This window comes from Schistocerca serialis, chromosome 4 (assembly GCF_023864345.2).
Source record: "Schistocerca serialis cubense isolate TAMUIC-IGC-003099 chromosome 4, iqSchSeri2.2, whole genome shotgun sequence".
Classification (NCBI taxonomy): domain Eukaryota; kingdom Metazoa; phylum Arthropoda; class Insecta; order Orthoptera; family Acrididae; genus Schistocerca; species Schistocerca serialis.
The window spans coordinates 207,959,268-207,977,096 of record NC_064641.1 but is presented as its reverse complement, the minus strand read 5'-3'; the positions used below and the strand labels follow the sequence as shown (position 1 = coordinate 207,977,096).

Here is a 17,829-nt window from a genome sequence, read left to right as displayed (position 1 = left end):
AGTTGGCCCAATTGAAGGAAGGTAATGTTGACTTCGGTGCTTGTGTTGACATGCGACTCATTGCTCTACAGTACTAGCATAAAGCACATCAGTACGTAGCATCAACAGGTTAGTGTTCATCATGACCGTGGTTTTGCAGTCAGTGCAATGTTTACAAATGCGGAGTTGGCAGATGCCCATTGGATGTATGGATTAGCACGGGGCAATAACCGTGGCGCGGTACGTTTGTATCGAGACAGATTTCCAGAACGAAGGTGTAGCGACAGGAAGACGTTCGAAGAAATTGATCGGCGTCTTAGTGAGCACGGAACATTCCAGCCTATGACTCGCGACTGGGGAAGACGTAGAACGACGAGGACACCTGCAATGGACGAGGCAATTCTTCGTGCAGTTGACGATAAACCTAATGTCAGCGTCAGGGAAGTTGCTGCTGTACAAGGTAACATTGACCACGTCACTGTATGGAGAGTGCTACGGGAGAACCAAGCGTGTGCAGGCACTATCAGCAGCTGATTGGCCTCCACGGGTACACTTCTGCGAATGGCTCATCCAACAATGTGTCAATCCTCAATTCAGTGCAAATGTTGTCTTTACGGATGAGGCTTCATTCCGACGTTATCAAATTGTAAATTTTCACAATCAACGTGTGTGGGCTGACGAGAATCCGCACGCAATTGTGCAATCACGTGATCAACACAGATTTTCTGTGAACATTTGGGCAGGCACTGTTGGTGATGTCTTGATTGGGCCCCATGTTCTTCCACCTACGCTCAATGGAGCACGTTATCATGATTTCATACGGGATACTCTACCTGTACTGCTAGAACATGTGCCTTTACAAGTACGACACAACATGTGGTTCATGTACGATGGAGCTCCTGCACATTTCAGTCGAAATGTTCGTACGCTTCTCAACAACAGATTCGGTGACCGATGGATTGGTAGAGGCGAACCAATTCCATGGCCTCCACGCTCTCATGACCTCAACCCTCTTGATTTTCATTTATGGGGGCATTTGAAAGCTCTTGTCTACGCAACCCTGGTACCAGATGTAGAGACTCTTCGTGCTCGTTTTGTTGACGGCCGTGAAACAATACGCCATTCTCCAGGTCTGCATCAGCGCATCAGGGATTCCATGCGACGGAGGGTGGACGCATGTATCCTCGCTAACGGAGGACATTTTGAACATTTCCTGTAACAAAGTGTTTGAAGTTACGCTGGTACGTTCTGTTGCTGTGTGTTTCCATTCCATGATTAATGTGATTTAAAGAAAAGTAATAAAATGAGCTCTAACATGGAAAGTAAGCGTTTCCAGACACATGTCCACATAACATATTTTCTTTCTTTGTGTGTGAGGAATGTTTCCTGAAAGTTTGGCCGTACCTTTTTGTAACACCCTGTGTATATATATGCCCTTGCAAATCCATCGATAAATTGAGTCAAACCAAAATAACACAGGTTAAGTCAAAGCGCAAAGCAATAAAGTTCTCCAACTGCCCCCTCTCCGCGTTCCAGCAAAAGAGTGAAAGATTCAAATAATAATAATAATAATAATAATAATAATAATAATAATTCGTCAGTGCATCTGACGATGGCATGTCTGACCGCCAAAATATTGTGCTCGCTAGACACTATGACCGTCAGTACATCTGTGGCATTGAGTTAACTCTAACAATACCAACACATTTTCCATAACTTATGATACCAAGGAGAGGAATGGGTCGGGGAGGGGTACTTTATGACCACAACAAAAAAATTAGTTAGCTTTTGTTAGCTATTTCCAATAACACACTTTTAAAATACACAATAAATTTGACACTTGGTGCAAAAAGTCACACACTCTACGAAGACTTAAGTTTTACTGAAAATTTAAACAATTACGGTACCTGGTATAAGAAACCATTAAAAATAGTAAATATATTGTTCAAAATATTAAAATATGAACTGCATGACTACATTACAATATTTTCAAAAGGTGTTATTAAACCTACTCACCGAATGAAAATTTTCTAACCATGCGTAGAAACATTTGCAGAATAGCGGATTTTCGGGAAGGGGGGAAGTGGAGTACGCAGTTTGGCAGTCCCGTCGGGGACGCAGAGTTCCCTCGTTACCGGAAGAATAACGTTTACACCCTGAGGTATAGTAAGTATGTAACCACACGTGCGAGATGGAGATGCAGCGGGGTCAGACTTTCTCTTTTGGAAAAAAATACTCGTCCGCATCGACTTGGTAAATGTTTTTATGGTCGCTGAAGATAGCCATCATGTGGACTTCCCACGGAAATCGGCGGATCTGAATTCTGTAGAGCATTTCTGCAACAACCAAGGATTCTTTGTGCTTTGGCAAGGATAGACATACAAACGTATTCGTGTTAATGATTGTGTTGTTGACGAAGAGATTTTTCCAGTTTTGTTATTTTTTTTTTCTTCGAAACGCGTAGCTTTCCACCCATAACTTTTGTAATCACATGTTTTCGACCATGTTGTATGCCAAATGTTCTGTGAATAAGATTTACTAGCAATTAATTCAGTACCTCTTCTGGTAATCTTCTCAAGAAATATGGTCCTATTTTTAATTTCCAGTTAACTTTTGTACATTAGTGTTTTACTAAATCCAATTTAAAACATCAGCTGTCTATAATATCTGTAAGTGTCATCTGATAAATGCTTCTGGTTTCATTGGAGGGCCCATACTTGATGAGCCACTGTTTATCGTGCTGAATCCACATGCCGTAATTATTGCCACAACACTATCTTAACTGAAGGACAGGGAAATAGAATTTGAGAATAGTACGAATTCTGTTGTGTGTGATTTCGTGTATTATGTACCTGAGGCGGAAATGGGGGAGCCAGAGATATATTCACCTAAACGAGTGTGGAAATTTTCCTAAAGCCTACGCAATGAATTGGCTGCCGAGTTAGTGTCATTCCTGTCTCAGTTTATCAAGAATGTTTCGTTCCCGCCCCCGTGATAGAAAAAGATCGCAGTTTACACCTGCACATAAGAAACAGGGACGGGTATCAGGGTTTGACAAGATGTGGACGGCGAGGTCGTTATAGATGGGGCACATGCTTCCTCTGGTATGTGTAACAGTAAGTCGCACAAATGTGTGATTGACTCTTTGGATGGGGAACCATTGACACATTTTCAAAATAAGTGCGAAAAATTGCTTAAAACTTATATCTAGACAAGTGGCACGTGTGTATACCCCACACATATCGAACTGCACATTTCTTGATTGAATTATCAACAGTGCCTGCAGTATCCATAAGCAGTCCTGCAGGACTCACTTGCTCCTGTTAAACAAAAATAAAGTAATAGGTTATTAAACAAATTATTGCTTATTTTAAAAGTAATGAAAAAGCTGCAGCGTCTTTAAAGTGATTGATAAGCTTAGACATGTTTCAATGGTATGCACTTATCCTGTTAAAAAAATGTGAAAAATTCTTGCTAATATCTCTACCACCTATTTCAAATTTAATTCTCTAGTGGGACTGTATACAGCGACATCTATTGTCTGTCCTACTAAAACATAGATGCTGTAGTCTTATCCTTTTCCAGTGGCTTCATTAGTGTGATCCAACACTGCCATGCCACGTGATGCGATGGATACCCAACAAGAACCCATACGAGTCTGCGCTCAAACAGCACAACATGGAAATCGTATTCGTAAGAGGAGTTATCAGTAATTCTCTAACTCACTGGAGGCGAATCAGGAATGGTCCCTCAGAAAATTCGCTGGTATTGCTACCTCACTCTTCTCCTTCGTCTCCGATGAGCTGTTAACTAAGTTTCCACAGAGGAGAAAAAAAGATAAGCATGCATTGCTACGCCACTAATCGATGATTCGCCAATCTGTATGCTCCAGTTCTCAAACATCACAGGCCAGAAAGAGGAGCGACACTGTTTCATTGGGTTATAGAGTATTTTGACCAGAACACTATAAGATCTTTTTATCCTATGACACTGATTTCTTTTTTGGTTCTTATTTCGTGCATAGTTTCTATTTCATTATTAGAATAAATACCTAAATGTATACATTTTAGTAAACAAACTAAGCTATTACAATGAAAGAATAGGATTTGTCAGGCCTGGTGATATGTTGTTACACCAGGCTAGCTTAGTCGCTAGCACTTTCACCGGGCTGGCTAGTTTTAAAATTTCTGTCACTAGCTCCAACGGTACAATTTAACAAATGTTAAGGTGCTCCACTGACTGTGCGAGAAAAATCAACTTTAGTTGATCTTATGCTTTATCATTTCTTACTTTCTCCGACTTGAATTATATATGTATCAAACACAGCCTGTGCTCTGTCTCTTAATAACTCAGTTAGTCTTCTTTCCTTTTTCTTATCAACAGATGTTATGAGTGAGAGATTCTTGATAAGTGTGAGTTCGGATAGCGGCTACTTTAGCAGTGAATACAAAGTAAATGGGGACATGGAGTCTTGTAATAATACCATTTTTTTACCTTATCCGTACTGTGGTGGTTGTGGAACATAATGTGACTGTGCGAATACTTTTTTGTTACCAGTCACTTTTTGATCCCCGATTTATGGGGCGGAGTGTTTCATGAAATTTTTTTTATCTTCAAATATGTGAGGCAGGGAAGACGACTTGTACTTTTTCGCAATGTTCTGACTGTTTGATTCGTCTTAGTTTCAATCACAATTTACGTCTAATAGCGCAGTAACTTTTTTGTATTCACTAGTTACATATGACCGCACCAATAGCACCTTAATGTGTTCAGATGGAAATGAAAATATAATATTCGATTCGGCAGCTGTTTGCGATGAGATATCCAGAAGGGTAAGGTAATCAGAGGATTAGTTAGTGACTACCTACATTGTTTACTTGCACTAGCGCATGGTAAACAAGAGACACGTGCTGCGTCTCTTTACGCGGAAGTACAAATTCTCCGGCGAGATTTGACGGCGGTGGGGCAGTGCCGGATGTGCGGTGCGCTGTGCAACACGTATAGATAGTGCAAGGCAAGAGCCATGTCGAACGGCGTGTTGTTCCTGGTGACGGTGCCGTCCGCCGAATATGAGGAGCAAGTGGCTGCAGCAGGCCAGGTCGAGCCACCTCCCATGCGGCTGCGCATGCAGAAGGTAGGCTCACTATCGTAGTGCTGAAGTTCTATCGTACTGTACTCGGTGGTGCAACAATCACTTTCTTGTGTGAGGTTTCTAAAATGGAGGAAAAAACCTAGCATCCAGCTTGTAACCGAGAGAAATGTAAATTAGTGCACGAAATGATACGTCAGAAAGAAGTAACTGGCGACAGACCGCTATCTTATCCAAAATAGAGTACATTATGAGAAACGTAGTTGTGGTAGCATTATACTTCTTATAACTTGAAGACAGTAGCTACTGGTAAGTACAGTATAAAAAGTTCGTTCCCTTCAGTTTTACAATTCCATGGACGGATGATTGCTGCAAGCTTTCATGTTGCAAGACGATGCTAAGAGCCATATGAGGATGGTTATTTCAAAATCCAAAACCGGCAGTTAAAGGTACATAAACTTTCTATGGCATACGTGTAGCTAATTGCTGTCCGCGGCTTATAATCCTTATAAAGGTGATACGTTAAACAAATGCCCAGTACTTTCCAGAATGATGTTGATCCTGGTCTGTGTACCAGTATTTTAGATTGTTCTACACTCTTACGTAATGTATGGAATGTTGATAAACAGACTAATGGTTAGGAACGTAAAGCTGGGTCCCACTCTTACGGGCGAATGGACTGACTTTCGTTCTCTTTTGATTTCGAAACTCGGATGTAACTAAATATACGTCACAAGCATTACTTTTAGGCGTGAATCCCGTAAGATTCATACATGGAAGCAAGACAATGTCAAGTCCAACCATTATAACCTTATGACCCATCAGTACAATGTGGACACTGTTATAATGTTGCAGTTTTTCTGAGCAAATAGTCAATTTGAGGACCTTATAAATCAGCTTCGCAGTGTTACGGTGCTCAAAATCACAAATGTAGAATATTGTTTTTCGTGCTTAAAAATAAAACCGAAAGTATTGTATCCGAAAATACAGTCTGATGCATTAAATTTTCTGGTAGCAAAGTTGTTAGTGTTGATTAAAAATATTTTGGTGACTACAGCTGCTATACACAATATCGAGAACTGCTAGTAATGTCATTGTCATGAGGCTTTAGAGCTACTAGATATTTTGTATAGCGGATAAAGGAGTATTCTGTCGAGTAACTTACTGCTAACAGATGAAGACAGTTTATCCACCCGGTCCTCACGATTTATTTATTTAATCGTATGGCTAGGGCCCCCTTTCGGGCAGACCGTTCGCCGGGTGCCGGTCTTTCAATTTGACGCCACTTCGGCGACCTGCAGTCGATGATGATGATGATGATAGTGACAGCACAACACCCAGTCCCTGGGAGGAGAAAATTCCCCGACCCAGCCAGGAATCAAACCCGGGCCCAGAGGATTGACAATCCGTCACACTGACCATTCAGCTACTGGGAGGCGGACTCCTCACGATTAAACAAGTCTCCACTATCCTACACCCCTAATTTTAAAGACAAGTCGTAGTTTAAAGTTGTTACCTAAAGTCTTAAAGTTCTTGACCTATTTTCTGCAAATTGTAACACGTTACTCTAATGAATGGTCAGAGGGGTAACATCCAATTTTTATACAGTAGTGTAAGAAATATTGGGATGGACATAGGTAAACAACAATGTAGAAGTTTTATGCTAAACCGGACAGTGAGAAAATTGTGTGCTGCGAAAAATGTGTGTTCGTTTTTTTCTCGCAGACAAATTTAACTGCGATAGCCAAGCATTTAAACCAGTAGACAAATTGTTTCTCCCATACATATTCTTCCTCTTTATATATAAAACTTCAAATAAAAGCTGCATGACCAACTGTTTGCCGTTTTGTTTTAAGATTATAATATTGCTGCAAATGTGCGGGATCATATTTGCACGACTCTGCAAATATGATCCCGCACATTTGCAGATCTGATTAAAGCTGTGCAAAATGATGTCATTGAAGCTACTATACTCACAGAACCAGCAACAGGAGAGGTCTGTTGCAGCCAACATATCAGTTCCCAAACAAGGTTTCGTCGGCAATAGTAACAAACATCTCTCTCTCTCTCTCTCTCTCTCTCTCTCTCTCTCTCTCTCTCTCTCTCTGTGTGTGTGTGTGTGTGTGTGTGTGTGTGTGTGTGTGTGTGTGTGTGTGTGTGTGAGAGAGAGAGAGACCGTCTACATCTATATATGATTACTTTGCAGTTCAGTTGTGTGCCTGGCAGAGGATTCACAGAACCACTTTTAAGCTGTTACTCAGCTGTACCACTCTCGAACAGCGCGCGGGAAAAAAGAAAACTTAAATCATTCTGTGGAGCTCTGATTTCTATTATGATGAACAAAATATTTTCACACACTGAGGAGAAAGTTGGTGGTTGAAATTTCATGAGATCTTGCCGCGGCGAAAAACCCGTTGTTTTAATGATTGCCACTGCAATTCGGGTATCATATCCGTGGAGCTCTCTACTGTTTCACGATAGTACAAAACGAGTTACCCTTCTTCCAACTTTTTCGATGTCCTCCGTCGATCCTATCTAATACGGATCGCACACTGCGCAGCAATCCTCCAGAAGTACAAGCGTAGTGTAGGCAGTCTCTTTAGTAGACCTGTTGCATTTTATCACTGTTCTGCCAATAAATCGGAGTCTTTGGTTTGCTTTATCCCTAACGTCATCTATGCGATCGTTCCAACTTATTTGTTACTGTAATCCCTAAGCATTTAACTGAATTTACAGCGTTTGGATTTGTGTGACTTATCGTGTAATCAAAATGTAGCGGATTCCGTTTGGTACTCACGTGTGTGATTTCATATTTTTCATTGTTTTGAGTCAATTGCTACTTTTCGCACCATACAGATATCTTGTCCAAATCATTTTGCAGTGTGTTTTGATAATCGTATGATGCCTTTATAAGTCGGTAAATGACAGCATCATCTGCAGACAATCTAAGAGTGCCACTCAGATTGTCTCCTGAATCCTGTATGCAGATCAGGAAGAGCAGAGGGGCTGTAACACTTCCTTGGGGAACGCCAGATAGTACTTCTGCTTTACTTGATGGCTTTTCGTCAACTACGAACTGTGGTCTTTCTGAGAGGAAATCACGAATTCCGTCGCAGAACTGAGAGGATAAATAGCTAGTTGTGTTTCACAAGAAAAGTATTTTCTGAATCCGTGTTGACTGTCAACAAATCGTTTTCTCTGAGATAAAATTCATAATATTGGAGCATGGTATATGTTCCAAAATCTACTGCAAATCCATTTTAGATATATGGGTCTGTAATTTGGCAGATTAATCTATTTTCTTTCTTGCTTGTCGGTGTGATTTGTCTGTAGGTACGGAACTTTCGACGAGCGATCGGTTCTATGATTGCTAAATGTGGAGCTATAGTATCAGCATACTCTGAAAAGGAACCTGACTGGTATACAATCCGGACTGGAGGCGTTGGCTTTATTGATTTAAGCTACTTTGCTACACAGAGGATGTCTACTTCTAAGTTCATCTTGGCAGTTGTTCTTGGTTCGAATTCTGGAATATTTATTTCTGAGGGAATTTCGGAAACCCAATTTAGTTACTCTGCTTTAGCGGCACTGTCGTCAGTAAAACCACCATTGTTATCGTGCGGTCAAAGTATCGATTGTGTCATCACCAGAATCTCTTTGGATTTTCTGCCAGATTTCGAGACAGTTTCGTTGTGAAAAGTCCACTGACGAAAATATATTCGATGTAATGGCAACAAATAGATCTGATCTTTTTGAGGATGTCCACATCAAAACTTGTATCAGTGAACATTTCGCAGTTCTGGCAACAATAATTACCAAAGTACAAAGGTCAGCTAAAACAAGCAGAAAGATAAAAATGTTAGCTAGATAAAAAATCATAGTCTCATATCTCAGTGAGGAACTTGAAACTTTCATCATAAGCCATGAGCATGTAGAACAATTCGGCCTAAAGTTTAAAAGAGTAGTTGAGCATGCACTGGATGGATATGTAGCCTGTAGAACAGTTCATTATGGGAAGGAACCTGCAAGGCATACAGTCACTGCAAAAAAAAAAAAAAAATAAATAAAAACCCTCCTAAAGAACCAGAGATGTAAAACAAAGGAGAATATTGTCAAATGATCTTTCACAAACCCAAATAAATTCAGATCGTATGTAAAACCTGTTAATGGCACCAGTGTTGGTGTCCAGGCCCTAACAAATGTGAGAGAAACTGAAATTGAGGGTAGCAAAGTAAAAGCTGAAATGCTTAATTCGGTTTTCAAATGTTCCTTTATAAAGGAAAACACAGAAGAACTGCCCCAGTTTAATCCTCGTACCATTGAAAAGATGAATGAAATTAGTATTAGTGTCATTGGTGTTCAGGAACAGATGAAATCGTTAAAATTGAACAAAGCTCCAGGCCCCGATGGAATCCCTGTCAGATTCTATACTGGATTTGCGGCTGAATTAGCCCCCTTTTCTAACTATGATCTATCGTAGATCCCTCGAACAAAAAACCGTGCCCAATCCGTGGAAGAAGGAACCATGTCACACTCGTCTACAAGAAGGGTAGTGGAGTGATCCACAAAATTACCGTCCAATACCTTTGACATCGATTCGTTGTAGATACTTAGTACATATCCTGAGCTCAAACATAATGAGGCATCCTGAATAGAATGTGACCTCCTGAATGCCAACGAGTATGGATTTAAAAACATCTATCATGTGAAACCCAGCTCGTACTTTTTCTCACATGACATACTGAAAGTAACCAGCTAGATGTCGTATGTCTTGATTTCCGAAAAGCAGTTGACTCAGTATCGCAGCTACAGTTATTGTCAAAAGTCCGATAATATGGAGTATCAACTGAAATTTTGTGACTGGATTGAGGACTTTTTTCAGGGAGGACACAGCATGTTATCTTTGATACTTTGTCATCGTCAGAGGCAGAATTAACTTCGGGTGTGCCCCAAGGAAGTGTGTTGGAACTCTTGCTGTTCATGTTGTGTATTAATGACCTTCCATACAATATCAATAGTAAAATCGGGATTTTTGCAGATAATGCAGTTATTTATAATGAAGTACTATATGAAAGAAGCTACATAAATATTGTCAGATCTTAACAAGATTTCAATGTGGTGCAGAGATTGGCAATTTACTCTAAGTGTTCAGAAACTTAAAATTGTACACTTCACAAAACGAAAAAATAGTATCAATGACCATAACATCAATGAGCCACTGTTGGAATCGTCCATCTCACACAAATACCTGGGTGTAGCACTTTGGAGGGATATGAAATCGAATGATCGCTTAAGTTCAGTTGTGGGTAAAGCAGGTGGTAGACTTCCGCTTATTGTTAGAATACTGGGAAGTTCAATCACTTACAAATCACTCGTGTGACCATTCCTAGAATATTGCTAAAGTGTGTGGGATCCGCACCAGGTAGGACTGATAGGGGATACGGAACGTATACAGTGATGGGCAGCACGAATGATTTGTTTAATACGTTGGAGAGTGGCATAGAGATACTAAAGAAACTGAACTGGAAGACTTTTAAAGATAGGCGTAAACTACACCGAGAAAGTCTATTAACAAAGTTTCAAGAACCAGCTTCAAATGATTCCTATAGGAATATACTTCGATCCTCCCTGAATTGCTCACAAAGGTATCGTGAGGATTAAGTTAGAATAATTACTGAACGCAGAGAGACATTCAATCAATCATTCTTCCCGTGCTCCATATGTGAATGGAACTGGAAGAAACCCTAATAACTTGTACAATGGGACACACCCTCTGCAATGCACCTCACGCTGGATTGCAGAGGTGTAGATGTGGTAAAAGCACGTCGCACTGAAGTTAGCGCTACATTTCGAGCTTCTGCAAAACTTCGCCAATCTCGAGTGTTTTGTTTTCTTTTAAATTTGGTATGCTGTAAGTTTTTTCTCCGACACTGTTCTGATCTTTTTAGTGTACCGTGGGGGATCAGTTCAGCTGTTATTAATTTATTTGGTATGTCTCAATAGCTGTCGATTCTATTTCTTTGAACTTGAAGCACATCTGTTCTATGCTTAAATCTTCAGATTGGAAGAAATGGAGACTGTCATTTGGGAAGGTCAAAAGCGAATGTTTATCTGCTTTTGCAAATAGATGAATTTTGCGTTTATTGTTGTGGGTTTGGATGTTACTGTATTGTCTCTCTACCACAAACTTGTGGTCACTAATCCCTGTATCCGTCATGATGCTCCGTGTTTGCTCAGGATTATTTGTTGCTAAGAGGTCAAGTATGTTCTCGCAACCTTTTGCACTTAGAGTGGGCTTCTAAACTAAGTGTTCAAAATAATATTCTAAGAACTCATTCAGAACTATTTCGAATTGCTTGTCGATTTGTAGAAGATGTAAGAGGGCAAGTAGTACCTCCGGATTTATATGAAAACTCTTAACGCTTTTGAAATAAAACAAACTCCTCTTAATTCTACATTTTTCTTCATGTCGACATATTTAGTTTTAAACATTGTCGTCAAACTTTGTGGAGGATGATCAGTGACGGTGAATCCAGGCATCGGATTTTTGCAAATGTCGCAGCGCCCGTGTGTTGTATCGCATTGTCATGCTGGGGGAGAGGGTGCTCCCTTTGTTGACGAATTCTTCCAAATTGTGCTTTCAGTTTTCTTCCCGATATAGTTGCGTTACGGACTGCCTATCACCTGCTACGCTCCGGAGCCCTCTAGAGCCAGTGGGTTGCAACATGCGTCAGTGAAGCGGGGAAACTCGACCGGGTAATATGCATAACATATAATACCTCAACCGATATTGAGATCAAAACAGAAAGTTCGGAGACATTACTTTACACCACGCCATTGTAGTCACTTGCCTCCAGAAAACGTAGTGCAGAGTAATACAAAACAGCTTCTTTATGAATCTACTCGGTGTGTGTTCAATAAATTACGTTGTGATTAGAACTTAATAATCCTCTCTTATATTCCTAATTTTAACCAGCAATATGAGGGGATGATTTGAGATTCCCCACTAATGATCTGCTCGCCGCAGCTGAAATCCCCTTCCTAAAAGAGCGTTTCCAAGAGGTGGCAAGGGCCTTCTATGAGAGCTCTTCCAGATCTGGAAATGACCTCATCCGCTCCCTAAGTCGGTATGACATGTCCCGCAACAAGCACAAACGCCCGATGACGATCTTCGATGACTAAGTCGAATGAAAAATCCGTCTCCAATTCCTAATCCTTTTCTCCCCCCCCCCCCCCCCCCCCCTCTAAAATCGACCATCTTGCCAACCTCAACCAAGTACCAGACACACGCATAACATTAATTATATTACACAAACATAAAAAATCATAGGAAAAAAATCACACACAAAAGCAATCAAGTGGAGTAAAAACTAAAAGGCTACAGACTCCTCAACACACTTCCATAAAGAAGATGGGAAAGTTTGATATGAGAGACAGATGAGTGCTAATTTTGATACAGTAATCTTCAATATTAAAATTGGTTGCCGAAACCCAAGAAGAAAGGAGAAAAACAATGGAATTTAAATGCACAGAGTTTAGAGAGACTTAAAAGCTCAAAAACTAGAGTTCATGGAACACGAAGAATAAATGAATGAACGAGTAAAAATACGAACACGCCAGAATACCACTTTAGCAGATACGTATGTCACAGCAAATGCTCTACAGCTTTTGGGTGAAGACTAGTTACTTGTTAGCCCAAATATAATTAACCATGTTAACTTCTAGAGCGTGGTTTCAGCCCTGTTCGTTCGCAGAGTAATCTAAGCCCTGCAGCTGTAATAATTACATGCTGTGTTAGATGCCGTAGAGATTCTCGCTAATTGTATTTACCATGTAACTGAGAACAGAAAAAGTATTTTGCAACTGAATGTTGCAAAAGACGAATAATGTTCATTCTTAGCTACATGGACATAATTGAAGTAACAACTGAGAAAGAGTGGCTGCACAAATATTAACAATATTTCTTTCTATGGGCAATATTGCTTTAAATTCCCACAGCAGACCTTCATGTACCGATGAGAAAGAGATCATATTTAAGCTGACACACGTTTCGACAAAACCGGATATTGTCAGGACCGGCTGTGAGGCATCTCAGACGGATAAACAGCTTACGTGAAATGAATCAGTCCAGGATTTACTGTGTGACGATGTACGAGGTGCATTCAAGTTCTAAGGCCTCCGATTTTTTTTCTCCGGACTGGAAAGAGAAAGAAACATGCGCATTGTTTTAAAATGAGGCCGCGTTCATCGTCAATACGTCCCAGAGATGGCAGCACCGTACGGCAGATGGAATTTTACCGTCGGCGGCGAGAATGAGAACTGTTTTAAATACTTAAAATGGCGACGTTTTCCTTACTTGAACAGCGTGCAATCATTCGTTTTCTGAATTTGCGTGGTGTGAAACCAATTGAAATTGATCGACAGTTGAAGGAGACATGTGGTGATGGAGTTATGGATGTGTCGAAAGTGTGTTCGTGGGTGCGACAGTTTAATGAAGGCAGAACATCGTGTGACAACAAACCGAAACAACCTCAGGCTCGCACAAGCTGATCTGACGACATGATCGAGAAAGTGGAGAGAATTGTTTTGGGGGATCGCCGAATGACTGTTGAACAGATCACCTCCAGAGTTGGCATTTCTGTGGGTTCTGTGCACGCAATCCTGCATGACGACCTGAAAATGCGAAAAGTGTCATCCAGGTGGGTGCCACGAATGCTGACGGACGACCACATGGCTGCCCGTGTGGCATGTTGCCAAGCAATGTTGACGCACGAGGACAGCATGAATGGGACTTTCTTTTCGTCGGTTGTGAAAATGGATGAGACGTGGATGCCATTTTTCAATCCAGAAACAAAGCGCCAGTCAGCTCAATGGAAGCACACAGATTCACCGCCACCAAAAAAATTTCGGGTAACCGCCAGTGCTGAAAAATTGATGGTGTCCATGTTCTGGGACAGCGAGGACATAATCCTTACCCATTGCGTTCCAAAGGGCACTACGGTAACAGGTGCATCCTACGAAAATGTTTTGATGAACAAATTCCTTCCTGCACTGCAACAAAAACGTTCGGGAAGGGCTGCGCGTGTGCTGTTTCACCAAGACAACGCACCCGCACATCGAGCTAACGTTACGCAACAGTTTCTTCGTGATAACAGCTTTGAAGTGATTCCTCATGCTCCCTGCTCACCTGACCTGGCTCCTAGTGACTTTTGGCTTTATCCAACAATGAAAGACACTCTCCGTGGCCGCACATTCACCAGCCGTGCTGCTATTGCCTCAGCGATTTTCCAGTGGTCGAAACAGACTCTTAAAGAAGCCTTCGCAGCTGCCATGGAATCATGGCGTCAGCTTTGTGAAAAATGAGTACGTCTGCAGGGCGTTTACGTCGAGAAGTAACGCCAGTTTCATCGATTTCGGATGAGTAGTTAATTAGAAAAAAAATCGGAGGCCTTAGAACTTGAATGCACCTTATATATGAGACCTACTCAGAGAGATCTGAGGAGGATTCACAAAACGGCAAGTGCGCTGTTCTGAAAAGGAATGTCCTTTAAATGCAGTATCATAACACACAGTAGGTGTCTGCGATGTTCCTGATTGTGTGCTTCAGTTATGAGTAATGTCGTTCGTAGTCTTTAGAAGGTACTGAAAACCAGCTCCAACAAAGAAAAACATAAAACTGTTGTGAGTTTGGTCAACTTGCAGTTGTTGGAAAAATGTTGACAACAATTTCAAACCCTTGTAAACACATGTTCGGCGTTTTTATCTTTTGCTACAGAAAAGCTGTGGAAATGGACCCTGACTGTGTAAATTTGACACTTGTTATGGTGAGAGATGATGCTTTTGCTCTTTGAGTTCATGATGAAACCATAAGCAGGATGACAAGAGAAACGCAGCCAGGAAACAATGTTTAATTAACGAATATCTCGCGCTACAAGAATTGTAGGAATTTTTTAACACTGAGGAAGGGTGTTAATGGTACAATGTAAATGTAATGGCACTTTCGGTGTCTTAGAACAACTATGCACTTAAGTCCTGAAAAAGCAACATTAGTGTCTTAGCAACAGTGTCTTTGCACACTTTTCTTAGAAGAAATAAAGAAAGTGCCACAGTTTACTCACCACCTGACAGTTTTGACGTGTAAGATTGAGAAACGGACAGGGTTTCGGATGGAAGGTGGAAGATTCCTCCTCAAAATAAGTCTTCAGAGAAAGGGTGGCAACACAGAAAGAACCGCAAGGAATACAACAGATGAATTTGCAATCTACTTTGTATCGGATGTTGGTACAGTGAAATGGCAAGAGAAATATGAATAAATAAATATTGAGTGAAAAGACAAATGTAATTAAAATCTTATAGCTATAGTTATTAACAATGTAAGCCATTAATCTGCAAACTACTTTGTATCAGTTGTTGACAAAAGATATGACAAAAGAAATAAATAAATTTCCGGTGAAAATACAGTTGTAATTACAAAATTTCCAACCAAAAGTCTTACAGCTTCAGTTACCCTAGTGAATGATATTTTACTTAAGACTGTAAATATTTTTCTCCCTGACTTGTTCACGCCTTCCAGGTACTTCAAATACTCGTAAAATATTGATTTCAGAACGTGGTTTTAAGTTGTTCCAGACCCACTTTTAGTTTTGACCATTTGACAATGCTCACGGTTGTACTGTTTTCATGTTTGTCCATTTCGTTTCACACTTCACAAGGGGCACACCATTTTTATCCGAAACTTCTTTCAACAAATCTTTGCTTTTCTATCTGTCTTTATGTGCAGAATCAGAAGGATCCTACAGAAGCGTCCTCATTTCAGTTTCTAACAAAAACAGAATTGTTCGATCTGTTGGCGACTTGTGAGTTGTCATTGTCGAAACACACAGCAGATGAAGAAAGAAACACAGCAGATGGCACGGTACATGTACAGGTGCATGCGCAAGTTGCGTAACTCTACAGTCTTTTTACTCACTGACCATAAACTACAAACTCGAGACAAAACTTCTCTCAACCACTTGTTCAGACTCAAGACTTCAAACAACTCTTGAAAACTGAGTCAAACTTCGAACGGAAAATAGTTGTCAACAGAGTTTGTTGAGTTGCCTTTCAGTGTGAAGGTGCCTTAACAATATACCATTTAGTTATTGTGGATGGTAGCTGAAATCGCGCTGTACATTGCCAATGTAGGTCTAGTGGAAATGGCGAGTATATTTATGATATTGTTCTGTTTTGCACATTGTTTAAATGGTGGTTATGTTAGAAAGTGACTGATTGTAAGTGAACGAAGCCAACAAATGTGTCGTAGTAGGAAGCCATTTTTAAAATGGCAGTGCTGACATACTAATCTGTAGTGTAGCCCAAGGCTAAGACTAAGTTGTTTTAGTGTTAAGGACTGTTTATCATATGAATTTTAGACTACATCAAGAGACTATGTAGAACTTGACCTAGTGACTATGCTGGTAGGAAAAGATTACATTTATTGCACGATAGTGATGTGGTACACAAACATGGGATAACAAAATGAACTGTGTATATTTGTTTCTGATCTTTTTGCTTTCCACCACCTTCAAATCATACCCTTGAGGATATGTACAGAGTTTGCAAGACCCGTTGCCTCATTGCTCCCTGCGTGTGCGGGCGTTAGAATAGGCCTGAGGTATTCCTGCCTGTCGTACAAGGAAACTAAAAGGAGTTTCACGTGTTTGGGCCTTTATGTGATGGTCCCCTATAGGGTTTGACCTCCATTCTTCAAAATTTTCCCAGAGAGTGAGCCAATTACTGAAGGGCGCCTTACAAGGTGCATAGTGTCGATCGTGCATTGAGATCTTTAGCCCACTTTCTCGTCATCGCATTGCAATCCTGCCCATTCTCCATCTCTTGGGTGAGGACACCTTCCTGGGTGCATTTTCCACCATGCACTATGCGGTGTCGATTTCTGCATCGACGATGACCATGGACTTTTTTGCACCTGTTATCCAGCACAGTAGCCAGTCCGTTGTGGTGGGGTCGCCATGTACCCTGTTGGTTGTAGCCTCCTGACCACACAGGGATCACTCTGCTCATGCCTGTGCTGTTAACTCCCCATGTATGCCATGAAGTAGATACCCATCTCCCTGGGGCATTGGGACTCCCGGCAATGGCCATCCTGCCTGAAGGCCCTTGCTGAGGCTGGGTGGCGCCTGTCTGGAGGGCCCCTGGTTGGAGTGGGTGGCATCATGGCAGATGACACGCCATGAAGTGTAGTACGTCATTTCTTGCTGGTGGTGAAACACAAGGATGGCAGCGGATCTTATTCACCCTGGTACCTTGTATGTTCAAGAGCTGATGGGGAATCTTTCATGACGATGAAGCCTCAGTTTTATGTTGAGCATTTAGAGGGCAAGTTCGGGGAAGTGGAGGGCTTGTCCAAAATGAGATCTGGGTCAGTCTTGATCAAAACAGCATCCTCTGCCCAGTTACGGGAGTTACTCGCTTTTGACAAGCTGGGGGATAATTCTGTAGCCATCATGTCCCATAAGAGCTTAAATATGGTCCAGGGTATCATATTTCACAGAGACCTTCTTTCGCAGTCTGACGATGAGTTACACGCCAATTTAGAGAGACGAGGTGTACATTTCGTCTGGCGTGTGTCCTCTGGGTTCCGAAGGACAATCAGGTTGCCACTGGGGCCTTCATCTTGGACTTTGAGGGTGATACATTGCCCGAGAAGGTCAAGGTGATGGTCTACTGGTGTGTTGTAAAGCCCTATATCTCTCCCCCGATGC

General features: G+C 41.2%; 1 protein-coding gene across 2 annotated transcripts in view; it reads left to right on the top strand.

Moving 5' to 3' along the window:
* The first annotated feature begins 4,992 nt into the window (after positions 1–4,992).
* Positions 4,993–17,829, top strand: part of LOC126475492 (uncharacterized) — a 206,276-nt gene continuing 193,439 nt past the window's right edge. For both annotated transcript variants that reach the window (XM_050103397.1, XM_050103398.1), the window contains exon 1: positions 4,993–5,113. In XM_050103397.1, coding sequence (XP_049959354.1) covers positions 5,003–5,113 — 111 coding nt within the window. In that variant the 5' untranslated portion in view covers positions 4,993–5,002. The remainder of the gene's footprint in view (positions 5,114–17,829) is intronic.